Below are 27,688 nucleotides of genomic sequence, written 5' to 3'. Positions count from 1 at the left end.
CATGTTTCCTTTGCTTGATGGTTAGAAATGCTTACACACTGGGGCAATGTTTGGATTCTAGAAAACTAGAGGTATAGAAATTTTGTATATATGGAAGTTGAATATCCAGAAACATTTAAAACTTCCATACCTTCCTTAAAATGAAGAATCTTTTTTTTAATTGTGAAAATACTGTACAGAGGGGTTACAATTACATGGGCCAGATAATGAGTACATTTCTTATCAAGCATTGTAGCCTCCTCCTTTGTTTCCCCTTCCCCTCCCATCCTCCCCCCCCCCAACATGAAGAATCTTCAAGGACATAATGAGCTAATGTTCAAAGTAATTTTGGAAAATGGCATTTAAATGGCAACAGTGAAGTAGACAATAGGAATGCTAATAAATTCTGTATCATAGTTGATCATTTTGTGTGTGTGTGTGTGTGTGTGTATATATATATATATATATACATCTATATATATATATATATATATATATATATATATATATATATATACTGGGGTTTGCTTGGGTATGCTCTTGCTTAAACTTTTTTGTTCAAGACTGGCACTCTGCCACTTGAACCATACCTCCACTCCCAGCTTTTTGCTGTTTAATTGGAGATAACTATCTTAGTTTATTTGCCAGGGCTGGATTTGAACCTGATCCTCAGATTATCAGCCTCTGAGTAGCTAAGATTACAGGCATGAGCCATTTGCATCCAGCCTATTAGTAAATTTAGAGATTTGAGTTAATGATTTGGAAACTGACATGTATACTGAACTGAATAACTCAGTGCATGGTACATTTCCAGTTCAAGTTTCTTACTATCAGGGAGAAAAGATTCAGAAAAGCAAGGGAGGGGGGCTAGAATGAAATCTGAGGTCCTGGATTAGTCAGACTTCATTGTGAGCCCATGTTTAGCTTAATATACATACAGATGGGAGACACAGAAGTCACCATGGAGCTGTGTGTGGATACACAGATACACAGTTTAGTATCCATAGAGAGGGCATAGAAGTAGTGATATCTTAGTAACAAGCACACCCAGCACCTAGATCTTGTTTTCTGAACTAATTAGCTGAACGGCTAATTGTGGGGATGGGGCAAATAAGGCCCAAGATGATCCTGGATCATTTTTTTATAGTGCCAGAATGTGAGGAAAAGTGGGAGGATGCCAAGGAGACATAACAGCAAAACTGAAACAACTTCCAAGGATCATAAGCAAAACCAAGCAAACAAATGACTTAGTATTGAATTGTACTCTTCCCTGACAGAGGTGGAGCTTACTTCCTCTCTGCTGAAGTAGGGACTGGATATAGTGACACATAGTGCATAAAGCATGGACAAATGAAGTTGGTAAAGTACCGCTTTAATCAAGTGATCAAGGTTGAAGAGCATCTACAGTGAGTCACAGTATTGCCATGTGTGATGAAAAGACAGCTTCACTTATGTGTCCTGTTCCCCAAGCCTAGAACCTCAGTCAAATCATGGGAAAAACATCAGGCATACCTAAATTGAGGACAATCTACAAAATGCCTAACTGGCATTACTACAAAATGTGAAGGCCTTCAAAACCAAGGAAAAGTGAGAAACCAGAGAGGACTAATGATGACATATTTAATGTAAAAAAACTATATGCACGGGGGTGGGGGGGTTTGCCTATACTACCATCTAAAATTTTTATTTGTTTTTGTCGGTCATGGGGCTTGAACTCTGGGCCTAGCTCAAGGCTAGTGCTTTACCACTTGAGCCTTAGTGCCACTTCTGGTTTTCTGGTGGTTTATTGGAGATAAGAGTTTCATGGCTTTTCCTGCTCAGACTGGCTTTGAATCTTGATCCTCAGATCTTAGCCTCCTGAGCAGCTAGGCTTACAGGTGTGAGCCACCGGAGCCTGGCTTTATGCTACCATTTTTGCATAATTGTTAAATTGTTTAAAAAAAGATATGCATATTTTAGATTCCAACAGTTCCTTGTATTTTCCCAACTGAAGTTCCTCCCTACTGTTTAGCATTATTCCCCATGCTGGGTCAGGGAAAATCTGTTTCTTCAGTAAAATACTTTCACTTCATGAACGTGTTACAGTATTAAATGAGGTAATTCATGACAGGACCCAGCATGTGTGTGAAATGGTGACTCATATACATTGGGACCCCCTTCCACATTCAGTCCACAAGGCTTCTGATATGTGTTGTGCCTACTTTTGGCTATAGTTCTTTCTCATACACAAGACTGACAAGATCTAGACCCCTCCCTTTCCAAGGCTGATCCTTTCTCACCAGCTAGTAGCTGGTGTAGATCATGGAAAGGATCTTCAATCTACTGAGTTTTATTTTTTAATTACATACATTATTATCTTATCATTAAATATATTTAGATCATCAGACCTTTAAGAAATGTAAAAAAAAGGTTACATTGTAATAATTACAACTCATTGCAAGGGTGAATAAACAACATACAGCCTTCTGTAACTGTTTACAGTCAGAATCCCTATGAGGTAGCTATTATTATTGGTAGTTGAAAGAGATTAAGGCTCAAAGAAGCTAAGTCTTTCCTATAATCACACAAGTAGTTAGTGGTAAAGATCCCAGTTAGCTAAACTAGTTAGTGGTAAACATTCAATCTATGTTCTTCATCTCCCCCATGTGATTGGCACATTCCCTTGACATTATCCATCACACAGGTCCTGCCAGCCAGCTCGCTTCTTTAGTTCAGATACCCAGTCAGAGTTGTCATCCTCCTCCTCAAAATCTCTGTGGAAAAAAGAAGTTGGGTTGATAAGCCTCTATGTCACAAGCACAGTGTACATTTGTTGATGGATTTGAAATAGAACACTGCCATAACAATAAAGTTTTATTGAATAGACAAAAAATTGTTAGTCCTTTAAAAAAAGCACTTATTTCACTGATTCTAATCTTTTTTTTTAAATGTAAAATCTAATATATGGTGGTACATGGCTGTTAGCCCAAGGCAGAGGCAGAAGGATAATGAGTTCAGTTACAAATACATATAAACAAATAAACATAAAAACAAGTCCAAGTTGAAATATTCATGCAGGGCTTAGCCAGGAATTCTATAATAAAATTCTAACGTATTTCTCATGGCCAAAGATGAAAACATATACTCATTCATGATAAAAAAAAATCATAGGACAAGGTTCTATTAAATCTGGAAGCAATATGGTATAATATGGTATGAACATCCATACACACACAGAGACACAGGCAGGCAGGCAGGCAGGCAGGCAGGCAGGCAGGCAGGCACACACACACACACACACACACACACACACACACACACACAAGTTTTCTAAAAAGATTGCAACATACGTGTCCTCCTCATCTAGCCTAGGTTCGAGTCTCTCTGGATCCAAAATGACAGAATCATGATCTCCATCAACACTGTCTGATATTTCTTCTTCAGACAGAGGGCCTTTAAAGAATTCTTCTGAACCTTCAGAGGAACAGAAACAGAAAATATGCCAATTACTTATTTGTGAGATGGGCTCTTTCTATGTTGTTCAGTCTGGTCTTAAATTCCTGGATAGGTCCCACCTGGCTCTCTTAAGTGCTACAACTACTACCAGAGTCATAGCACCTAGCTAAATTGAGCCAATTCAAGCATGAAAAAGGGCAGGGAAAAAATCCACAAAGAATTAACACAAAAAATCTTCAAATATAAAAACCTATATTATATCCTGGGCAATACCCTGTTTCAAAGGTAAAACTATTTTAAAAGGTGTTGGGGTGTAGCTGAGTGACAAGAGTGCTTTCCTATCATGAGTTGGGCTCTGGATTTAATCTCCAGTACCACACATACCCACCCACACATGTATACACGCACAGGGTCACACATACACACATACACCACCACCAGCACCACCAATACCAATACCAACACCAACACCACCATCAACAAAAAGAAAATAAAAACCCTACCATATACAAAAACATTAAAACCTATTTGTGGAGATTGGATTGCAGTTAATTTTTCCCCTTTGAGTTTTCCCCTCCCTAGCTATCACAACAAACAAAAGAAAAGAAGGAAAATTAAAAGGTAGGCTACATGTATGCTTGCTTGATTGTATTCATTCATTCATTCTACAGTGTTGGGCATCAAATCTAGGGCCTCTACCTCTGAGATACACCCCATCTCATGTACAATTTTTAAAAAACTTTCCAGACAGTGATTACACTTAGACTTTTTGTATATAAGACAAACACCTAACAAAAAACACAAACTAAAACTTTATAAAAATTATTTCAAGAGGAGTGATACATCTTCTAACAGTGAATTTCTTTCTTTTTTTTTTTTTTTTTTGGTCGGTTGTGGGGCTTGAACTCTGGGCTTGGGCGCTGTCCCTGCGCTCTTCAGCTCAAGGTGAGCACTCTACCGCTTGAGCCACAGCATCACTTCCAGTTTTCGAGTGGTTTATTGGAAATAAGAGTCTCACGGACTTTCCTGCCCAGGCTGGTTTTGAACTGCAATCCTCAGATCTCAGCCTTGTGAGTAGCTAGGATTACAGGCATGAGCTACTGGCACCCGGCCCAGTGAATTTCTTAATATGACAAAGACATCAGACTTCACCTTTGGACCAGAAACAAAATCCAAGACCTCTAATTGCTAAATCAAGACTTGTAGCCAAATATCTCACAAAATGCTACCATGTCATTCTCCCAGAAAATGAATTCCTTATCATTCAGGGCAGAAAATGTGTTTTACTCTTTTTTCTTGCAGTGCTGAAGCCAGAGCTTTGTGCACGCTGAGCAAAAGAATTCTATGGTGTGTGTGTGTCGGGGGGGGATTGGGTGGGGGATAGGGGGGAGGATGGGAAGGGATGGGAAGGGGAAACAAAGGAGGAGGCTACAATGCTTGATAAGAAATGTACTCATTATCTGGCCCATGTAATTGTAACCCCTCTGTACAGTATTTTCACAAAAAAATAAATAAAGATAAAAAAAAAAAACAATTCTGTGGTTGAGCTACATTTCAAGTGGTGCCCCCTCAAAAAAAAAATCTTAACCTATGTTAGGCACTCAATAAACATTAGCCAAATAAACACATACAAGTAAAATTGTTGCAACAAATTAAAATAAGCTCTCTAATGAGCAAGTAAGTAAAGCAGTTCTGTGAGAATTTTTTTTATAACAGCTTAAGATTAGCTAGAAAAGATTCAAGAACACCTAACATAATTTTAAAGTCATGGTGTACGAGAAGGTAAAGTGGGGAGTTATTTTATAGGTACAGCCTTAAATTTACAAGGTTGAAAGAGTTTTGGAGACCAGTTAGAACTCACTAAAAATGTGCTTAATCTTTTTTTTTTTTTGGGTCCAGTCGTGGGGCCTGAACTCTGGGCCTAGGCACTGTCCTTCAGCTCTTCAGCTCAAGGCTAGCGCTCTACCACTTGAGCCACAGCGCCACTCCCAGCTTTTTTCTTTTTGCTTATGTGGTGCTGAGGAATCGAACCCAGAGCCTCAGGCATGCAAGGCAAGCGCTCTACCACTGAGCCACCTTCCCAACCCAAAATGTGCTTAATCTTACTGAATTATACACTTAAAAGTGAGCAAGAGGATTAATTTTATGTTATGTATATTGTACCATACTTAAAAACCAATCAGACAATTCTATGATGATATAATAGAAAAAATTACCTGGTCTATATATCGTGTACGTTTGGAACGCCAGGCTGAGATCAGCACCTTTAAGGATGTTCAACACAGTGTCAGGGGTCTTTCTGAGCCACTGCTTACGGCTATTATTTTCACTGTACTTTATTACAGAACCACCTGGTTGTGAAAAGGTAAAAATCAGTGCCAAATAAAAGATGATTTCCAGCACCTACCTTCCAGATCATTTTTAAAAGTTTATTGTATCTGTCTACCTATCTGTCTGTCTGTCTGACTTTGTATAGCCCAGGCTGTCTGGAACCCTATAATCTTACTGCCTCAGCTTCCTCAGTGCTGGGACTACAGGAGTATACCACCACACCAGCTTTATACTTGACTCTCACTAAAATCTATTTCACTGGCCAACATGAGTGTGCTTTGATGTAACACCAAATGTCCTCCAGAGTGATTACAAAACAAAAACAAAACATGCCAGGCTCAGGTTTGTAATCCTAGATACTCAGGAGGCTGAGATCTGAGGATCAAGGTTCGAAGCAATCTGAGGCAGAAAAGTCTGTGAGACTCTTTATCTCCAATTAACCTATGGCTCAAAGTGGTAGAGTGCTAGCCTTCAGGGAAAAAGCTCAGGGACAGTTCAAGCCCCAGGGACAACAACAACAAAAAGGCCTAGCATAGTGAGTAACTATTAGGATATGTTCCATAATAAAATGATAATAAGGGTTACACACCCTTAAACCAAAGATATTTTAAAATTAAATCTGCACTGAACAGGTACTGCCTCTTTTCCTATCATCATTTCCTAAACAAAATAATTCATTAATTAATATAGCATTTACACTGTTTTAGGTATTAAAAGTAATATTAGGATTATTTAAAGAGGAGGTGGATGGGTTGTATGAAAATACCATGTATGCCATTCTATTTCAAGAATTTGAGCATCTGTGAATTTTAGTATCTGCAGCCAATACCCCAAGATAACAAGTGCCATACCTATACTAACCTCTGCTTTCCTCTGCTGGTAAACTGGAGGTAAGGATAGATGCATTTTCTAAAGCTGCAAGAGCTGCATTCGGCTCATTTCTCTCCCAATGTCTCCTGTGAAGGCTTGGTGAACTAGCTTTCTTCAGATGGTCTGGCTGATTGCCTGATTCTAAAATACGATAATGTAGTGCCATACATATGATTATTCATCTCAACAAAATAGGAAGCCTTTCTTTTCTCTTTCAAACTCATATCTAGCAACAAATAATAGATCAACCCTGGATGAATCATAGACAAAATTTAAAAAAAATAGTATGCATATAGTTACATATTACATGATGCACAACACACATAATATACAAATATACACACAGTTTACTATACAGTTTATGGTCAGCAACAAGCAAATACCACTTTTCCTAATGCCTCTCACTGATAAATACTATTGTTTTGTTTTAGAGGTGCTAGGGACTAACTCTGAAATCTGAACATTTGTTCTATGTGCTCTACCACTGGGCTACACTTCTCATCTCTAACTTCCCCAGTGGGCAAATCAAAGATCAAATATTCCTCTAACATTTCATAAATTACTGTATAGGCAAATACACATCTACCTGTGTACTTACTAATGATACCTCCCAAGACCCAACTCTCCCCTTAAGTAATGAATAGCTTACCTTCTTTCCCTCTGGTTAGTCTCCTCAAAGTACTTTTAACTGAATTTGTATGAGTACTTTCTAAATCAGTATGGCTACTCTTCCTACTTTGTTCTTCCTCTTGCTTAAAAAAAGGATTTAAAATATTGATTAAAAATGCAGCACAGGAAACAAATATTTAGCTATTTTGATTTTAAACAAAAGCTAATGAGTTAGCATGCATAGTCACAGAACCTCAAATATGTGTATGTGAATAGCAATATACATTATATACATGCATATTAGCAACTATTTATTCACATATATGTATATATAGTACACACATATTAATAAGCATTAATACCAATTGTTAAAATGTAAAGAAGATATATAAAAATGACAGATAGGTTGAGTTTTGTTTTGTTTTTTGGTTGTGGAGTTTGAACTCTGGACCTGGGTGATGTCCCTTAGGTCTTCAGCTCAAGGCTTAGCGTTCTACCACTTGAGCTATATAGTGCCACTTCTGGTTTTCTGAATGGTTTATTGGATATAAGCATGTCATGGACTTTCTTGCCCAGGCTGGCTTTGATCCAATCCTCAAATCTCAGCCTCTTGAGTAGCTAGGATTATAGGCATGAGCCACCAACACCCAGATTAATATGTTTTTATTGAAAAAAAAATAAAACATTGAAAAAAGTCAAAATGGTTGCTGTATTGAGCTAATACCAAAATGACTTATTTTATAAAGTGGCTTTTAGTGGAAAACAATATTCTAAAGGTATGGCACTTTGATAATAGGTGCTAATGGCTCATGCCTGTAATCCTAGCTACTCAGGAGGCTGAGCTCTAAGGATCATGGTTCAAAGCCAGGCTGACCAGGTAAGTTCATGAGATTCTTAAATCCAATTAACCACCAAAAAGCTAGAAATAGAGCTAAGGCTCCAGCCTTGAAAAAAATGGTTCCAGAGACAGCACCTAGGCCCTAAGTTCAAACCCCAGGACCAACACACACACACACACACACACACACACACACACACACACACACACACACACACACACACACACACACACACACACACACACACACACACACACACACACACACACACACACACACACACACACACACACACACACACACACACAGAACATGAACATAACAAGGAAATATTGGGGAGAGGCAGCAAGTGGGAGGTGGGAGGGAAAAAGGAGAAGAGGCAGAATCAAAGTACATTGTATGTACATACACAAAAAAATAAAAATAGAGATCAAACATTCATCTAGAAAATGGATTAATTTCTGTATATGCTACAACATGGATGTACTTTTAAAACCTTATATAATGAAGTAATCCAGACATAAAAGAATTCCATGTATATGAAATAACTACAGTACACAAATTCAGGGAGACAGAGTGGGCTAAAGGCTATCAGAGGTGGGGTTAGGTTTAGAGTTAGGTAAGTGAGAAATTGTGTAAGATAGGGTGTTTGGGGGTGATTAAAATAAATTCTGGAAAGCCAAGCGCCATTGATTGTATTTGTAATCCTAACTACTTGGAAGGCTGAAATTGGAAGGCCAGCAGAAAGTTCATGAGAATGCTATCTCAAGCAATAAGGATAATAGCACAGTCTTGTTATCAAAGGAAGAGGAAGAGGAAGATTTCAGCCCTCCAGCAAACAGCAACCCCCATCTAAAAAATATGGAAAGCCAAAAGGGCTGGGGGCATGGCTCAAGTAATAGACTACCTGCTAGGCAAGTACAAATCTCTGAACCCAAATCCTAGTACTACCAAAACAAAACAAACAAAACACAAAATTTGGAATACAGAGTAATAATGGCTGGCCACTATTATAAATGCCAATCAACATTAGTACACATCAACTAAAGTGGTATATTTTACCACAATAAAGAAAAAAGCCAAGCCAGGTGCTGGTGGCTCACACCTGTAATACTAACTACTTGGGAGGCTGAGATCTGAGGATCGTGGTTCAAAGTCAGCCCAGGTAGGAAAGTCCATGAGACTCTTATCTCCAATTAACTACCAGAAAAACAGAAGTTGGTACTGTGGCTCAAAGTGGTAGAATGGTAGCCTTAAGCAAAAAAGCTAAAGGACAGCACCCAAACCCTGAGTTCAAGCCCCACAACCGACAAAAGAAAAACCAGACTAAACAAGGTTTTCATGACCAAAGGCAGGACAAAGTCCCTTTATCTTTTTAAAGTATGTTTTATTGTTGTTAGAAAGGAGATGTACAGAGAGGTTACAGTTATAGAAGTCAGGTAAAGCATGCATTTCTTTTTTGGACATTGTCACGACTTCCCTCATTTCCTTCACAAACAACATAAATGATGATCTAAAGGGATTCAGAACAGGACAGGACAACAGCAACCCACTACTTCACCTGTGAAACGATGATGAATTTGACTGAAGAGACCAGATCAGAGGCCTTGAAACATCTCACAGGACCTAAAGAAACCTGACCCCCTAAAGAAGCATGTTTTATAAATTTAATTTATAAGCAACTTACCATCTTGCTTGCTTCATTTCCCAAAGCCATCCTGAGTCTACTGGAGTCTGCTTAAAAATAAAGAGAAAGAACAAAGAGAAAGTGGAAGGCCCACTTCATTAACTTTCAGCTGCGATCTGAAGAAAGTTTGAGAAACAAAAGAGGTTTAAAGTCAAATGCACAAGTGTGAGCCTGGCTAATGTGTAACAGTTTGAACAGGAATGTTGAAAAAAAGCTGTTTCTGCTACATCAGTCCTTTTCAGTTTATTCTATTATCTTTAGATAGTGTATAAAGGGGTTTCAGTACATCACGTCAGTTAATAAGTATATTGTGCTGCATTCTTCCTAATACTAAATTCTGAGACACTGCTGTTTATTTATGCCAACCCATTTAGCACTACACAGTAATAGACTATATATACTTGAAATTCTCTATTCTCTTTAGCACACACTATTTAGTGGCATCTGGAGTCCTCACAGCTGTCATAGCAGGTGGGACAAATATCTCTCTCAAGAAGGGATGCCTGACTGCTTATCACACACAGAGAAGCAGCAGGAGTGGCAGAAGAACTCTGACAACTGGTCCCTTTGGGAGGAATGGCTCCTGCTTCATTTTTCTTTGGCAGAGCTCTTCATCATGCTTCTAATTCACCCAGCATTTAAAAACTTACCATCGCTGTTCATCTATGATGACAGGCACTGAGATCATAAGAGTGAGCATATTACCTGTCCTCATGTTTGCTGTACTGTTTACAGACCACACAGGGTGCCAATATGGTGGGATTTCACCAACTTTTTTATTCCTCTGAGATAATGAGACTGTACTCTAACCAACTGCTTTCAACTTTTCTTCATCTTGTCTTGGCTAGTGTTTCCTACTACCCAAGATGAGAACAAAAGCTATAAATAAAATAAAACCAACACAAGCCCCATGACCAACAAAAAATAAAGTAAAAAATAAAACCAACATCAACACAACCTGGTAAAATAAAGTATCTGGCTACTTCTTAAATAATGGAGAAAAAAGTGGATTCTAAGACTGAAGGGTTTATTTGGCCTTTTGTCCTTATTCCTGAAGTAGCCTTGGAATAGCTTCAAAGCAAGAAAGGTAGAAGAATGTAATCCTGAGACACTATAGGCCTCAGAAAACAAATTCTCTTTTTCTCTGATCTTTTTCTTTCGACAGCTCCTTGTTTGTCTCAGAGTTAGCCACAGAAACTGTGATTTCTCTTCCCCAAAGTAGTCACCAAAACTAAAAATATACTTTACATCTTCTCCCACTTTTCTGGCTTGGGTCTCCATACCCTCATCTCCCTCCCTCTCTTATGTGATTATGTAATATAGAGCAGAAGACTTGTGTGAGGGAGGCTTCCTTTACAATCAGGAAGATGGCCCAGCAGGATTTGGACAGCACTGACTGGGTTCCCCAACTCAATCTATTAGTATCAGATCAGATCAGAGCTGTTATTAATAAAAATAATTATTATTCTTATTATTAGTATGAATAATTATTAGTAAGAATGCTTGACAATGATTTGGTCATGCTTATGCAACAAGGGCTCAACAAAAAGTCAAAAGGATCAGGGAGCACTTCTAGATCCCTGGCTATGTGGAGACTCATAGGCAGGTGATCAAAAACTCATCCAAGAGGGTGGTAGACCCCTGCTCCACAGGGACAGAAGCTCTGGGGGTCCAAATCTTTCCGGACTCCACTCTTTGGGTCTATTCATCTGATTGAAGAATTCTTTAAACTTTTCTATAAGTTTTCTGTAAGCCACTCTATTAATTCCAAAAGAAGGAATCATGGTAACCCCTATATGTAGCTGGTCAGAAACTCTGGAAGTCAGACTTGCAACTGTGGTCTAATGTGAGGCAATTTGTATGAGCCTCCTTTGGGAGTTTACCCAATGGTCCTTGAGAAACTTGGAGACATATTTTTCCATAAAATTAGTGTTGTATTTTCATAGATTCCTACCTCAGTCTACAGAAAGTCTTCTACCTAAATCATAACAGCTGTAGTAATTATGGTGCTAATATTAGGAGATCTGGCATCAGAGTACCATTGCCATGTATAATAAAGCACTAATATGACAAATTCTTTCCATCACTAACCTATCCAATCTAGGTTCTAAAATACAGATAATTATGTCTAAAATAAAAGAAATTTTGGTTTGAAGAATATATCTGATAATCACTTCTAATAACCTGAAAAAATCACTTTTGTCTTTTCTTTACTATTTTTAACAGAACTTAAATGCTTACTCTTTTTCCTTTGTGTATGATGCTCACATATTTCATCTCGTATCTGTTCTCCATATTCTGTAATGATCTGAAATTTAAGGTGGAGAGCTTCAAGACACTTTTCTTTAGACTTTGCCTTCATGTCATTTCACTACCCACATTCTTCTGATTTTATTTTATTCTGCTTACCTTATTTAAAGATGAAACATTAAAAATACCTCTTAAAGAAACATATAAAGGAGTTGAGTACATCACAGCTCTTTGGGAAGCCACAGGCAAGATTCTGAATTTGAGTCCAATTTAGTAGAAACATGTTCTCAAAACAACAAAACTAGGCACTTGGCTCATGTCTGTAATCCTACCTACTCAAGAGGCTGGGATGTGAGGATCATAGTTCCAAGTCAGCCCAAGCAGTAAAGTCCATGAGTCTCTTATCTCCAATTAGCCAACAGGAAATAAATTAGCCAATTAGGAAATAAAGTTGTGGCTCAAGTGGCCCTAGCTTTGAACAAAAAAGTTCAGGAACAGTGCCCAGGCCCTCAGTTCAAACCAGAAAACAGAAACAACCAGAGTACCAGCCTTGAGCAAAAATGCTAAGCAAAAGTACAAGGTCCTGATTCAAGCCTCACTACCAGCACACAAACACCCCTTCCACTTCTGCCCATACACAAAAATCCAGCCATGTAGTAGTAACTCACACCTATAATCCTAGTTACTTAGGATACTGAGACCCAAAGGATTGAAGTTTGATGACATCCTGGGCAGAAAAGTTCTTGAGACTCCATCTTCAAAATAATAGAGTGCAAGCTGAGCAAACGGCACAAGTACAAGGCCCTGAGTTCAAACTCCAGCACCCATGAAACAAAACAACAAAACCAAGCAAACAGCAAAAACTATAGAGAAAGGAGAGAAGTGTAGTGTACTTAGCATGCTTAAAGTCCTGAGTTTGATTCCCAGCACCAAATTAAAAAGAAAAAAGGACACTACATAAATGAAAGTACATATAGGCAGAAAGACACAAACTGCTGACTATTCTTGGAGAATGGCACTGTGGGAGGAAGAAGAGAGAAATATTTGAATTCACTCCTGAATAATTCGATTTTTTTTTCCTATGGCACCAGTCCTGAGGCTTGAACTCAGTCCTGGGCATTGCCCCTAAGTTTTTTAAGTCAAGGTAGCACTCTACCACTTGAGTCATACCTCCACCTCCAGATATTTTGGAGATTAATTGGAGATAAGAGTGTCATGGACCTTCTGGCCTAGGCTGGCTTCAACCCATGATCATCAGATCTCAGCCTCCTGAGTAGCTAGGTTTACCAAAGTGAGCCACTGGCGCCCAGCTTCACTAGAATTTTGATAATGAGCACCATATTCCTGAAAGTTGGCATCGTACCTCAGCAGGTAAGCACATCTGGACCAATGGAGCTAAGCTGCGTCTGGAGAGCAGTGTGGTAGCCGAAGGGCGCTGTGAGGGGTTCCGCTTAAACATTTGCTTGATGAGATACTGCAGTTCATAGGAATAGTGAGATGGCAGTGGATGGATGGAACCTTGGCATATTTTGAGGATAAGAGTCTTCCAACTATTTGCCTGAAACTGAAAAGTTTAAAAGAAAGAAATACTAGTATATGTCTGAGACAAGCAGAAATAGTTAGATAAGTTGATGTTAGGCGAAATGAACCCCAAGATAAGTATTCAAATGTTTTTTTCTTTCTTGCAATTGTTTCTAACATATTTATAAGATGATTTCTTTGTTGTTTTGTATGTCCCTTTCCCACGGTATAACCCGTTTTCACTGTATTTGATGTTGGTATAATTTGTGGAGGGGAAGGGAAAAAACAAATTGTTTAAATAGGGATACAGGTGGACCCATTGCAGCAATGAGATGTACAAGACGTTATGTCGAAAAACGAACTTTACAACTTTGGCAGGCCGGGGGGGGGGGCTGGGATGGGATGGTAAGGGGAAACAAAGGAGGAGGCTACAATGCTTGATAAGAAATGCACTCATTATCTTGCCCATGTAATTGTAACCCCTCTGTACTGTACAGTATTTTCACAATTAAAAAAAGAATTTTAAAAGGTAACACAGAAAAAAAAAAACTGGGAATCAGACCAGCTGGATTTTATATTCATATAACCTATCTTAATTTTATAAATGGTCTTGCTAACTGGTCACTTTTCTTTTTAGAAGTGTTGATTCAACAAAAACGTAATAGGGATCAGCTTCATGACAATTGTCCTATATAATAAACTACTTCCAAAGAGCAGGAGGAGTTTTTTTTGTTTTAATTTGAATTTTATTATTGCTAATAAAGGGGTCATTTTTAGTATGATTAAGAGTCATCTGTGCCTTTTTTTAAAATAAGTTTTTTATTGTGACAATACTATACAGAGGAGGGGTTCCAGTTACATGAGCAAGGTAATGAGTACATTTCTTATCAAGCATTGTTGTCTCCTCCTTTGTTTCCCCTAGCATCCCTTCCCTCCCATTTCCACAAGTACACTCCCTTCCCCCCACCCCCTTCACCTCCGGACCCCTCCCCCCGCCTAAATTATAAAGTTCGTTTTTTGACATAGAGTCTTGTACATCTCATTGTTGCAATGGGTCAACCTGTATCCCTATTTAAACAATTTGTTTTTTCCCTTCCCCTCCACAAATTATACCAACATCAAATACAGTGAAAACAGGGGTTATACCATGTGAGAGGACATACAAAGCAACAACAACAAAAAAAAATCAAGTGGTATCTTATAAATACGTTAGAAGCAATAGCAAGAAAGAAAAAAACACTTGTGTCCTTATCTTGGGGTTCATTTTGCTTAACATCATCTTATCTGACCTTTTCTGCTTGACTCAGACAACTACTAGTTATTACAAATAAGGGAAACCATGGGGCCTATGTTTCTTTGTGTGTGTGTGTGTGTGTGGGTCCGGTCGTGGGGCCTGAACTCTGGGCCTGGGCGCTGTCCTTCAGCTCTTCAGCTCAAGGCTAGCGCTCTATCACTTGAGCCACAGTGTCACTTCCAGCTTTTTTCTTTTTGCTTATGTGGTGCTGAGGAATTGAACCCAGGGCCTCAGGCATGCAAGGCAAGCACTCTACCACTGAGCCACCTTCCCAGCCCCCGGGACCTATGCTTCTTTGGGCCTGACTTACTTCACTTAATATAATTTTTTCCAAGTTTTTCCATTTCCTAACAAATAAGGCAATGTCATTCTTTCTGATGGAGGCCTAGAATTCCATTGTGTATATATAAAACATTTTCTTGATCCATTCATCTACTAAGGGGCATCTGGGTTGGTTCCATATATTAGCTATGGGTAAATAATGCTGCAAGAAACATAGTTATGCTGGTAGCTTTAGCATGGTCTTGTTTATGATCATTCAGGTAAGTGCCCCAAAGTGGGATTGTTGGGTCATAGGGGAGCTCTATGTGGAGTCTTTTGAGGAACCTCCATACTACTTTCCAAATTGGTTGAATAAGTTTATACTCCCAACAACAATGCAGTAGGGTTCCCTTCTGACCACATCCCCTCCAGCATTTGAGTTCTTGATTATAGCCATTCTAACTGGGGTGAGGTGGTATCTCAATGTTGTTTTGATTTACATTTCTTTTATGGTTAGAGGTTGAGCATTTCTTCATGTGTCTATTGGCCATTCTTATTCCTTTTCAGAGAAGTTTCTCTTTAAGTCTTTAGCCCACTTATTTATTGGGCAGTTGTTTGTTTGAGGATTTGTTGTTGGGGGATTTTATTTTTTGCCTTCTAAGTATATTTTAGATATGAGACCCTTGTCTGTTGTATAGCTAGTGAAGATCTCCCAATCCGTGGGCTTTCTATTGATCTTGCTAGCTATGTCCTTTGCCATGCAGAAGCTCTGCAACTTCTTGCAATCCCATTTGTCCAACCTTTCTTTGACTTGTTGTGTTTCTGGGTCTCTATTGAGAAAATTTCAGCCTGTGCCTAGGATACCTAGGGCTTCTCCTATTCTGTCCTGTAATGTTTTCAGGGTGTCTGCTTTAACTCCAAGGTCTTTGATCCATGTGGAGTTGATTCTTGTTCAGGGTGATATATGAGGATCTAGCTTTAGTTTTCTACTTGTGATTAACCAATTTTGCCAGCACCACTTACTGAAGAGGCTGTCTTAGGAGGAGTTTTTAAAACTCTTTTTTGTTTAATTATTTCTTAGGGCTGGGGCTTGGCTCAAGTGGTAGAGTATCTTCCTACCAAAGCCAATATCCCCAATTTTTTTCTTAAAATATATAGAAAAAATACCTTTAAGGAAAAGTTTATTTCTCTATTTCATACATATTTCAGATGAAAAGCGAAACTAGCTGTTAAAAGGGAGTTTGAAAATGGCACAGCCACTCTGGAATATACATAAGTGCTCCTCAAACTATTCCATAAAATAAAAAGGGAAGAGCAGGGTGTGGTGGCACAGGACTGGAATCTTAGCAGCACTAGTGGGCTGAGGCAGGAGGATCATAAATTCAAGGCCAGTCCGGGCTTCATAGCAAGTCCTTGTGTCAACACACACACACACACACACACACACACACACACACACACACACACACACACACACACACACACACACACACACACACACACACACACACACACACACACACACACACACGAAAGGAAAAAGGAATATACCAATTTATTTAATGAACAGTAATGTAAAAAGCCTTGGTTAAAATACTTGCAAATCAAATCCAACAGTTCATGAAAAAGATCATAGATTACCTGTAATCGTATCTGTTCAGGAGTCAGAAATAGGGGATATTGTAACTTTTACATTCAGACAAGTCAAGGCAAAAATTATCAGACCCCATCAATAATCTGGGTGTGATATCACACACCTGTCATATTAACCATAGGAAGGCATAAGTGGAAAGATAGTAGTCTAGACTACCTGAGGAAAAAGCTTGAAAAATAGTTTGGAAAAATAACTAAACCAAAAAGGTCTGTATGAATACAAACCCAGTACTGCACCATACATCATGAGCAAAGATGGTTCAACATTTACAGATCAAATAAATGTAAAGTGACAGACAGATAGAATCAAGGAGGAAAATTATATGATTATCTCAAAAGATGTAGAAAAAGTCTTTGAGAAAATTCAACATCCTGTCATGATTAAAGCCTTGAGCAAACTACAAATAGAAGGCTCCTACCTCAAAACTCATAAAAGCTATTAACTACATATCGACAACCAACATCGTATAAATGGGGAGAAAGCATTTTCTCTAAAATCAGAAATGAGACAAGGGTGTCCACTCTCCACTCATATTGAAATAGGACTTGAATCCTTAGCCATAGCAATAAAGACAAAGTATTCCTATTTGCTGATGATATGATCCTATACTTCAAAGATGAAGTCTCCACCAGAAAACTCACAGACTTGATAAACATTTTCAGCAAAGTCAGAATACAACAATCCTACAAATTTCAGATTCTTTTCTTTTTCTTTTCAAGGCCTTGTGGTTGCTATTTAAATACTCTATCCCCATTCCTAACCAGTAGTTTTTCTATTTATCAGTAACAACCATGCTAACTAAGAAATAAATAATACCTTTAAAATACCCAAAAAAGAAAGGAAGGAAAAGAAATAAGGAAAGGAAGAAAAGAAAGAAAGAAGAAGGAAGGACCTATGAATAAACCTAACCAATGAGATAAAAGACATCTATGATGAAAACTATAAACACTAGGAGAAAGCCGGTGCCGGTGGCTCACACCTGTAATCCTAGCTACTCAGGAGATCTGAGGATTGCAGGTCAAAGCCAGCCTGGGCAGGAAAGTCCATGAGACTCTTATCGCCAATAAAAACTACTAGAAAACTGGAAGTGGCGCTGTGGCTCAAGCGGTAGAGAGCTCGCCTGAGCTGAAGAGTGCAAGGACAGAGCCCAAGCCCACAGTTCAAGCCCCACGACCGACAAAAACAAACAAACAAAAATACTAGGAGATGGAAAGACTGCCTAAGTTCATGGATTGGCAGAATTAATATTATGAAAATGGCCATATTCATAAAGGCAATCTACTGAGTCAGTGCAATCCTTATCAAATCCCAATGATATTCTTCACCAAAATGAAAATACAATCCTAAAATTTATATGGAAGTATGAAAGATTCTAAGTAGCCAGAGTAATCCTGACCAAGTCAGGTATTAGTGCTGGACCTACTATAATACCTGACTTCAAATTATACTACAGAGCCATAGTAACAAAAAAAAAGCATGGTACTGGTACAAAAACACAGAGACCAATGGAATAGAGTAGATAACCTAGAAACAAATGCACAAAGCTACTGACAGCTGATTCTCAACAGAGATGAAATAAACATATGCCAGAGAAAAGACATACCCTTCAACAAATGGTGCTAGGGAAACTGTATCTCTACATGTACGGGATTCAAACTAGATTCCTAGCTCTCATCCTGTACAAAAATCAATTCAGAATGATCAAAGACATTATTTTAAGATCAGAAATTTGAAAGCCAATAGAAGAAAACACATCAAGTGCAAGAATAGGCAGCAACTTTCTGAACAAGAAGAAGTGACAAATGGGATTGCATCAAATTAAAGTTTCTACACAGCAAACAATAATTACTCAAGGGAAGAGACAGCCTATGGAATGGAAGAAAATCATTGTAAATTATTCATCCAACAGAGAATTAATATCTAGACTATATAAGAGACTCAAAAATCAAATACTTCAAAATAACTCAAATAGTATCAACTAATAGACAAATGAATTGAACAGATAGTTCTCAAAAGAAGTACAAATAGCTAGGTGCCAGAGGTTCATGCCTGTAATCCTAGCTATGCAGGAGGCTGAAATCTGAGAATCAGGGTTCAAAGCCAACCCAAGCAGGAAAGTCCATCAGATTCTTATCTCCAATTAGCTGCCAGGAAACTGGAAGTTAGTGCTGTAGCTCAAAATGGTAGAGCTTTAGCCTTGAGTGAAAAAGGTAAAGGATAGTATCTAGGCCCTGAGTTCAAGTCCCATGACGGATAAGTATGTGAAAAAATGTTCAATATTTTTAGCTGTAAGGTAAATGCAAATCAAAACTACACTGACATTCCAGCTCACTCCAGTCAGAAGAACTATAAGCAAGAAAACAACAAAGGTTGGCAGGACATGGGTGAGAAGGAACCCTTACACACTATTGGCAGTAATGTAAATCAGTACAGCCACTATGGAAATTAGTGCGGAACTTCTCAAAAAACTAAAAATAGAAATACCAATGATCCAGCTATATCAATGCTGGGTATGTACCCAAAGAAATCAAAGTCAAGATACAATAGAGTTCATAGAGTACCAGTCCCAATAGCCAAGTTACAAAATAAGCCTAGGTGTCCACCAATGTCTGACTAGATAAAGACATTATGGTATACATGCACAATACAGTATTATTCTACCATAAAGAAAAAAAAATTTGCAGGAAAATACATAGAATTGGAGTGAAGTGAAATGAACTAGACTTAGAAAGACAATTATGATGTTTTCTCTCATATGTAAAATCCAAATTTAAAAAAGTGTTTCTGAAAGTAGAAAGGGGTCTAATTGGGAAGGGGAAAAGAATTAGTGAGAGGGGAGAGGGAGACTAAGAGGGTACTAGAGGGATAGATATGATCAAATTAATATACATGTACAAAATAAAGAAATCCCTTATAGTATACAATTAACATATGCTAATAAAAATCATCAACAGAGAAAATTTTATGTTACATGTATTTAACAACAAAAATATCAGGCTGGGAATGTCACTTAGTGGTAGAGTGCTTGCCTTTCATGCATGAAGCCCTGAGTTCAATTCCTCAGTACCACATATACAGAAAAAGCCAGAAGTGGCTCTGTGGCTCAAGTGGTAAGCATTAGCCTCAAGCTGAAGAAGCTCAGGGACAGTGCTTAGGCCCAGAGTTCAAGCCCCAGGACTGGCAAAAAAAAAAACCCAAAAAACCAAAAACTAAACTAAACAAAAAATATCAAAAAGAAAGAAAAGCTACACATAGAATGGAAGAAACTAAACAATAAACATTTCCTATTATTACACAATTGTATCAAGGCAGAGATAATAATAGCAAATGAAGTGTGTATAATGAATTTGTCCTAGAAAGAAAACTGCCTATTGGGATTGGCTTCTTTCTTAGGCTCAGCAAGATATAACCACACACAGCTATTTCTTTGTGTGCACCATACTTACTGGATGTTTAAGGGTACACAGTTCATACAGAATGCATCCCAAGGACCAGATGTCACTGGAGGAGTAAAGAAATAACATATCAAATGGGCTATGAGTTATAGGATAAGCATTTTCTAACAATGAAAAACATAAATAGTATCCTACCTTTAATAAGTATCACAAGTAATTCTTAGGTATTAAGATAAAACGTACAATCATGTTCATGAGAAATCTCCCTGCTCTTCAAAATCTACCACTGCAAATCAAGATGCATTAATAACACTTCATAGCATTTGGGAATTCAGTAGCAAGAAGGAATCTGTATAGACTCAGATTATCATAGATGAAAGGACTCTGCAGACACTGGGGGCAGCTCCCATCAGACTGTCCCACACACAGCAACATCTGATGGACAGCTCTCTGTCTTAGTAGTCTGTTCCCTTCTAGTGGATAATATACCTTCTTGTTCATTCATTCATTGATTTTGTAATGGTCCCAAGGCTTGAACTCAGGGCCTCGGTTTTGTGGTTTTGTCCCCTTTTCTGGCTCATTTGGTGGTTAATTGGAGATATGAGCCTCACTGACTTTCCTGCTAGCTTCCAACTGTGATCCTCAGATCTCAGCCTTCCAAGTAGATAGGACTACAAGTGTGAGCCACAGGATTCTGGTTATACATTGCTTTATTATAAGCTAAGTGGTGCCTATCAGGACTTTTCTCCACCCTCTATATTCCAAAACAAAGAAAACAAGCCAGTACATTCTTCCACAAAAATAGCTCTTCAAAATCAGGGACATTCCATAGTAGGCTCCTCATACTACTTCTTTGTGCTAACTCTACTAGATACCATCTCAGACTTTTTCCTCTCTGATACTCTCAGTTTAACTTTTTATCAACTACTTCCTTTAGCTTTTAATTTTTTGAAATTGCAAACCTACAGAAAAGTTGAAAAGGTGTAGCTAACCTTACCTAAAATCTGTAACCATCATTTGCTGTGAACATGTGCTATCTCCCTTTTCTCTGTTTATCTGTGGATACCAGATATATGTCATTTGTATCTCCCACAATAACACTATTTTTAAAAATTTTTTATATCCAAGCAGGCTATAAGACCAATCTCCAAACAGTCACCTTACCTTTTATTATTATAAGGCAGGTTTTCCCAAATTTCTGGTGGCACATAATAAGGTGTTCCCACATATGTACAAGCGAATGCCATCGGACTAAAACCACAAAAAGGCACAAAATGATTACAGAATATTCCTGGACATGGGTGCTCTGCTTATATTGCTATAATAAAAGAGATATATACTTGGAGAGAAGACGGGCAGATCCAAAGTCTCCCAATTTCACTTTTCCATTTTGGGTGAGGAAGACATTCTGCATCAAAAAAGGAAAAAAAATGTTTTCATCATTCAAACAACAACTCCAAAGAGACCCTCAAAGCCTGCTGCTGATGGTTAGAAACGCTGACAGCTACACATGTCTCTGTTGAGAATTCAGGATGACTACTGTTAAGTCTAACACACATGGTTCAGATTTCATCAGAGCTGATCAACAGACAAGGAACCTGTACCAGGGTGACACCAAGTGGCAGATCCAGGTGCTGACCATTTCATTTCCTATAGGAGAACATAGCAACTTTGTCAGTGGGCATTAAAAGGTCTAGGGACAAGCTGGGCACCATCAGCTCACATCTGTAAACTTAGCTACTCAGGAAGTTAAGATCTGAAGATTCTAGTTTGAAGCCAGCTCAAGCAGACAAATTTGAGAGACTTGTCTCTAATTAACCAGCAAAAAGCTCAAAATGAAAGGTGTGGCTCAAGTAATAGAACTTTGAGCAAGAAAGCCAAGTGAGAGTGTTGAGGCTCTGAGTTCAAGCCTCAGTACCAGTAGAAAACGTATATTAAATAAATAATAAAAGATTCAGGAATGTACTAACATATACAACAAAGTATATTTCAATTATTTTTTCACAGAAAGTATAAATATTAGGTCAAAGTAAGTTGCAAAGATCCACTGTACCGTCCAGTGACTACAGTTAATATAAGGTGTTATTTACAATGACAGAGTAATTTTACTTATTAATTTATGTATTTACTTGGATGGAACTTAGTGCCTTACACATGTTGAGTTGGCCTTTTTACCACTGACCTACACTCCCAGTTCAAGAGTAGAACTTAGGATTGGGAATGTGGCTTAGTAGTAGAATGCTTGCCTAGCATGCATGAAGCTCTGGGTTTGATTCCTCAGTACCACATAAACAGAAAAGGCCAGAAGTGGCACTGTGACTCAAGAGGTAGAGTGCTAGCCTTGAGCAAAAGAAGCTCAGGGACAGTGCTCAGGCTCTGAGGTGAAGCCCCAGGACAGGGAGGAAGAAAGAAGAAAGAAGCGGGGGAGGAGGAGGAGGAGGACGAGGACGAGGACGAGGACGAGGAGGAGGAGAAAGAGGAGGAGGAGGAAAAGGAGAAGGAAGAATAGAAGGAGGAAGAGGAGGAGGAGGAGGAAGAGGAGAAGAAGGAGGAGGAGGAGGAAAAGGAGGAGGAGGAGAAGGAGGAGGAGGAGGAAGAGAAGGAGAAGAGGAGGGAGAGGAGAAGAAGGAGAAGGAAGAGGAGGAGGAAGAGGAGGTAGAGGAGTAAGAGGAGGGGAAAGAGAAGAAGGAGAAGGAGAAGGGGAAAGAGAAGGGGAAGGGGAAGGGGAAAAGGAAGAGGAAGAAGGAGAAGGAGAAGAAAAAAAAAGTGGACCTTAAATGTTCTAACCACAAAGTAGTACATAAAATTATAGATATGTCAACTGACATGATTTAATATTACACAGAATATATATTTATATATAGATCAAAACCTGTATTTGACACTATTATTTTTGTCAATTTTGTCTTAAAGCTAAGTGAATTAAAAAATTTTTATCTTTAATTGTACAAAAGACGTGCCATATAATAAAATAGCTTATGAATATAATGCATCTTGATCAGTGTCAACCCCTTCAACATTCTCATCCCCTTTCTGCCCACCCCTCTCATACTTTTTGTAATTCTGTGATCTATACAATGAATTCTTGGCAACGATATCCCTCCCCTCCTTTCTCATTAGTGTACTTCTCTCCCCATGGCCCATCTCCCCTTGCATGTACCAATTTCCTAGTGTTCATTTTGTTGAGTTTTGACTTAGTCTTTCTAAAAGATTACAATATTTGAGTTCTCCATAGAGTCTATTATACTTCAGTTAATTTATTTGTAACCACTTACATACCACCCAACGTGTTTACTTACAGATTTATAGGTACATGCTATCTACCACAAACAAGGAAAACTATGTAACCTCTGTTTCTCTGGGTCTGAGTTACTTCACTTAATATAATTTTTTCCAACCCTTTCCAATACTGAAGGAAAATGTTTAATTTTTAAAAAACACCTAATTGTAGCCAGGCACTAGCAGCTGACACTTATAATCCCACTACTTGGGAGAATGAAATAGGAAGGAATACAGCTTGAGACTGTCTCAGAAAGGAGATTCAAGAGAACGCAACATGATAGAAGAAGTGATCATGGTGTATACCTGTTATCCCAGTTAACAGGCTATGCTATGGCAGAAAACATAAATGGAAGAAACACAGTCCAGCATGACTTGGGGAAAAAAAAGTCAATGGAATCATTTTGGATCCTTTTCTGGGCCCCAAAATGTATTTTACTCACTTTGGACTTGATATCCCTGTGCAGCACACGTTTCTTATGAATGTGATTTACTCCGAGGCACATTTGTGTAAACCAATTAAGTATCTGTAAGCAAACAATAGGCAATATCTGTAAAAATGTGGTATCTGGTTTGCGTTCACCCAAAATTCTAAAGAACTAGCTACAGACCTTATTTAACCAGATTTTAGCTGTGTATTCAGGACTCTTGAAAAAATACATGGAAAAAAACTGTAATTCCTATGGTTTGTTCTTTTAGAAGTATTTTGGAGGTGAGAGTCCTACAGACTTTTCTTCCTGGACTGGCTTTGAACTGCAGTCCTCATATCTCAGCCTTCTGAATACCTAGGATTACAGGCATGAGGAACCAGCATCCAGCCAGTGACTCAATTATTTAATTTATAAGTGCATTTGAAAATATTTTTGTTGGTTAAATAAAAGAAAAATACAGTGGAATTTCACCGTTTATGGGGAAAGTTGCTTCTGAACTTTGAGAGAAACATATTAAGCCAATATCTTACCATATCTTCAGGAAATAACTTCCCTTTTTGCTGTTTAATCTTCTGCATTAGATCTCCTCCCTCACAATATTCCATCACAATATACAGATGTCCTTCAGCTAAAACAAATACAAGACTCAGTTGGAGAGCCAGAGAAACTATAAATCAAATTAAGGAGTGGTCATATCTGGGAAGGTTCATATTTACCTTCAAACGATTCTTGAAAGGCCACAATATTGGGGTGTTTCATTTTGGCTAACAGAATAGCCTCCCTCCTAGAATTCTGTGATCCAGAGAAAGACTGGGAAAAAGTTCAAACAAGAGTAATTTAATATTGAATTTTAAAATCTACTCCACACTACTATTCAGTGTAGTTTGTACAAGTCAGCATTGTGTGCAGGTTTATAAAACTGTACTTTGACTTCAAAACAAAGTACAAGATTTTTCAACTATGCCTATGCCTCTTGCATGCTTAAGCTGATGATTTCATTGTTTTGTGCTGTTTTTCGATTTCTTGATAGAAATCGAAACTTAGAGAATATAAACTATAGGCTGGGAAGGTGGCTCAGGGGTAGAGTGCTTGCCTTGCATGCATGAGGCCCTGGGTTTGATTCCTCAGTACCATATGAGCAGAAAAAGTCAGAAGTGGCTTTGTGGCTTAAGTGGTAGAGTGCTAGCCTTGAGCTGAAGAGCTGAGGGACAGCGCTCAGGCTGATTTTAGCCCCCATGACCAACAAAAAAAAAGAGAGAGAGAGAGATAGAGAATATAAATTAGTCTTAATATTTGCATAAGCATCATTTGACTTGGAAAGCCAGGTATGCCGTTGAAAATAGTGTATCCTAAAAGAAAAGCCAGGGATTTTGTATGGTTAATGTCAGTATTACTTTAACAGCCACTGGCCCAGATAAAAAGAATATAACCAGAGAATAGACAAAAGCAATAATCAAAAGTAAGTAATTATCCTTAATCTATGAGAAATGGAATTTTGAGACTTAGCTTATAATCAAGAAACTGCCACAGGGTCTGGAGGTATAATATAGCTTAGTGGGAGAGTGCTTTCCTAGCATTTGTATAGTTCTGACTTAGAGCCACAGCAAAAGAAAGAAGGAAAGAAGAAAGGGAGGAAGGAAGGGAGAAAGGAAGGAATGGAGGGAAGAAAATGGAGAAAGGAACATGAGGCAAGGAAGGCAGGCAGGCAGGAAGAAAGGAAGGGAGGAAGAGAAGGAGGGAAACTAACTTCAGCACAAAAGCTCTGAGACCAGCAGTATCAACAATTTAGAACATGTTAAAAATGCAAATTATAATGTCTACTCAAATTTATATCCAAAAGCAGTAGGAAAAATGCTTCACACTATGGGAACTTTATTAAAATATAGTTTTAAAAATCTTAATTAAAAAGTCTATTAAACCATCTCCACAATATGGACTCATTCATCAAAAAACTACAATACATATCAATAATTAGGATGCAGGGAATTAAGACCTATAAACTAATCCACAGAGTACATTTTCTCACAAGTTTTGCATTTTAATTTTTTGTTCTTCACTAGATATTTACGTTCTTTCATTCATCAATAATATTGCACCTGAGTTGCTTGTGGTAAAGGTTTCCTATACTGCTAGGCATATGAAACTAGAAATTATAAACAACTAACACACTGAGATAAAATAAACCATATATATGGGCGATTTTTCACTTTCATTAATTATACCATCCTAAGAACTCTATAAACTATATCAAGCCCTTATAAAGCTAATGAGTAAACTGGTGACAGACGTCACAGAAAGAAGAAAAGGAATGTTAACTACCAAGAATATGCCTACAAATTGCAAGTTCACTGTCAGTGTGAAGTATGAACATTAGCAGTAACCTTAGGAAGCCTTATTTCTTTCATGGCAAACATCTGACTTCTGCTTTCCTGACGAACCAAAAGAGCCCTTCCAAAGGAACCCTCGCCAATCACTCTCAGGACTCTGTAGTCATCCATGCTGGGCACCTGCAGCTGGGCAGCTGGCTCCACTCCAAAAGTTCCCATCAGATCTCCTAAAATCATTAAACACAGAAACACGTTCAGCTTCCTGGTATTCATTTTGTAAACTCTTAAGTTGTTCTAAGGAGTTATACCATGGGAATCCACCCCTGCTATATACCAGTTAATCAGTCTGTATATATATTCACATGACACTCTACACATTTACAAATGTTTATAATTTAGGTCTAACTTTTACATATGAGAGAAACCATGTGCCCTTTGTCTCTGAGCCTGACTTACTTCACTTAACATATTTTTTCCAGGTTCATCCATTTCTCTGCAAACAACATAATATTCTTTCTGATGGCTGAGTAAAATTCCATACATATATACATGTCAGTTTATGACTATAATGTAACTTGATCAGTGCTGTCATGTTACCCCTTCCACCATCTTCTCCCATATCTTCTAACTCCACCTTCTCTACAAGTTACCTGGTACTATTTTCACCTTTGTACATTGAATATTAAGACTGCATTTGTACTCTCTTCCTCTATTTGTCTGCCCTCCCTCCTTTTTAACTATATATTATATACAGGTCAAATATATATGCATATGTCAAAATATATATCAAATATATACATCTAATACACATATATAAATGTATATGTGTATATATGTAGGTGTATACATATATTACATATGATTACATTTAGTCCTTTCTACCACATTTATTCCCACCCACCACCCCCCTTACTCAGTATTACAGCCAATAATATGTAGGCCTGAATAAAATTTGGCAAAGTAGGTTGCATATTCATATATATTTATATACACAATATATTACACAAGTATATACATACATGGGCATGTGATATATGAATATTTTATATATAGTATATACAGGTATCTATTCTGTATATAACATATATTAAAATTATTATACCCCCATACATACAGTATATATAAAGTGATGGGCAATTGTCCCCATCACAAGTGAGGCAGATCTCGCTAGGAGTGCACACGGTAATGCATCCACGCGAGTAGGCATGAACTTGAACTCCAGCTCCGCGCAGCCGGTCCAGTTCTACCCGCACCCGCGCGCACCGGCACGCACCCCTACGCCAGGTTCACCGGTGGGGGCAAAGGGCGGGCAGGCCCAACAGAAAAGCGGAGTGGGCGCCCGGCCCAACGTCCTGAACCCCTGTCCCATTCGCCCCAAACCGGTGCGCGCCACCCCAGTCCCAGGCTCCCGCCGGGCCGCCCTTTCTCCACCAGGTCCCCGAGGCGGGTAGTGGGGCCCAGGCGTCCCCTCACCCACCTCCAGGACGCTCGCGTCAGCTCCCCAGGCAGGAGCGCTTCCGTGGGGC

At 38.5% G+C, this 27,688-nt stretch overlaps 1 protein-coding gene across 3 annotated transcripts; it reads right to left on the bottom strand.

The window, feature by feature from the left end:
* Positions 1 to 859: 859 nt before the first annotated feature.
* On the bottom strand, positions 860 to 27,688 carry LOC138812164 (serine/threonine-protein kinase Nek3-like). 3 transcript variants are annotated; one of them, XM_070000120.1, is made up of 16 exons: positions 27,640 to 27,688; positions 26,217 to 26,389; positions 24,552 to 24,645; positions 24,366 to 24,463; positions 23,848 to 23,931; positions 21,466 to 21,533; positions 21,290 to 21,376; positions 20,177 to 20,231; positions 13,364 to 13,564; positions 11,992 to 12,058; positions 9,751 to 9,800; positions 7,265 to 7,367; positions 6,607 to 6,756; positions 5,631 to 5,765; positions 3,309 to 3,432; positions 860 to 2,732 (listed from the first exon to the last, which is right to left on the bottom strand). In XM_070000120.1, the coding sequence occupies exons 2-16, from the start codon at positions 26,379 to 26,381 to the stop codon at positions 2,648 to 2,650; spliced, it is 1,566 nt and encodes a 521-aa protein (XP_069856221.1). In that variant the 5' UTR covers positions 26,382 to 26,389; positions 27,640 to 27,688; the 3' UTR covers positions 860 to 2,647. The 3 variants fall into 3 exon arrangements, with proteins under 3 accessions (XP_069856221.1, XP_069856220.1, XP_069856223.1); XM_070000119.1 differs by lacking the exon at positions 27,640 to 27,688 and adding an exon at positions 27,277 to 27,583 and having other exon boundaries at positions 861 to 2,732; XM_070000122.1 differs by lacking the exon at positions 27,640 to 27,688 and adding an exon at positions 27,277 to 27,583 and having other exon boundaries at positions 861 to 2,732; positions 9,751 to 9,797.

Source organism: Dipodomys merriami, unplaced genomic scaffold (assembly GCF_024711535.1).
Source record: "Dipodomys merriami isolate MVZ:Mamm:240054 unplaced genomic scaffold, mDipMer1.0.p SCAF_56, whole genome shotgun sequence".
In the NCBI taxonomy this organism is placed as follows: Eukaryota; Metazoa; Chordata; class Mammalia; order Rodentia; family Heteromyidae; genus Dipodomys; species Dipodomys merriami.
Note: the sequence above shows the minus strand (reverse complement) of the source record. Positions and strands in the feature narration are given on the sequence as shown.

What these genes read in the sequence shown, in the direction of transcription:
- LOC138812164 (XM_070000120.1), bottom strand. Translation starts at nt 26,381, where the DNA reads ATGGGAACTTTTGGAGTGGAGCCAGCTGCCCAGCTGCAGGTGCCCAGC. An exon ending in ACAGGGATATCAAGTCCAAA is followed by an intron (nt 21,534 to 23,847) that starts GTGAGTAAAATA and finishes TTTTTGATGCAG; the next exon opens with AATGTCTTCCTCACCCAAAA. An exon ending in ACCAGCAGAGGAAAGCAGAG is followed by an intron (nt 5,766 to 6,606) that starts GTTAGTATAGGT and finishes TTTCACAACCAG; the next exon opens with GTGGTTCTGTAATAAAGTAC.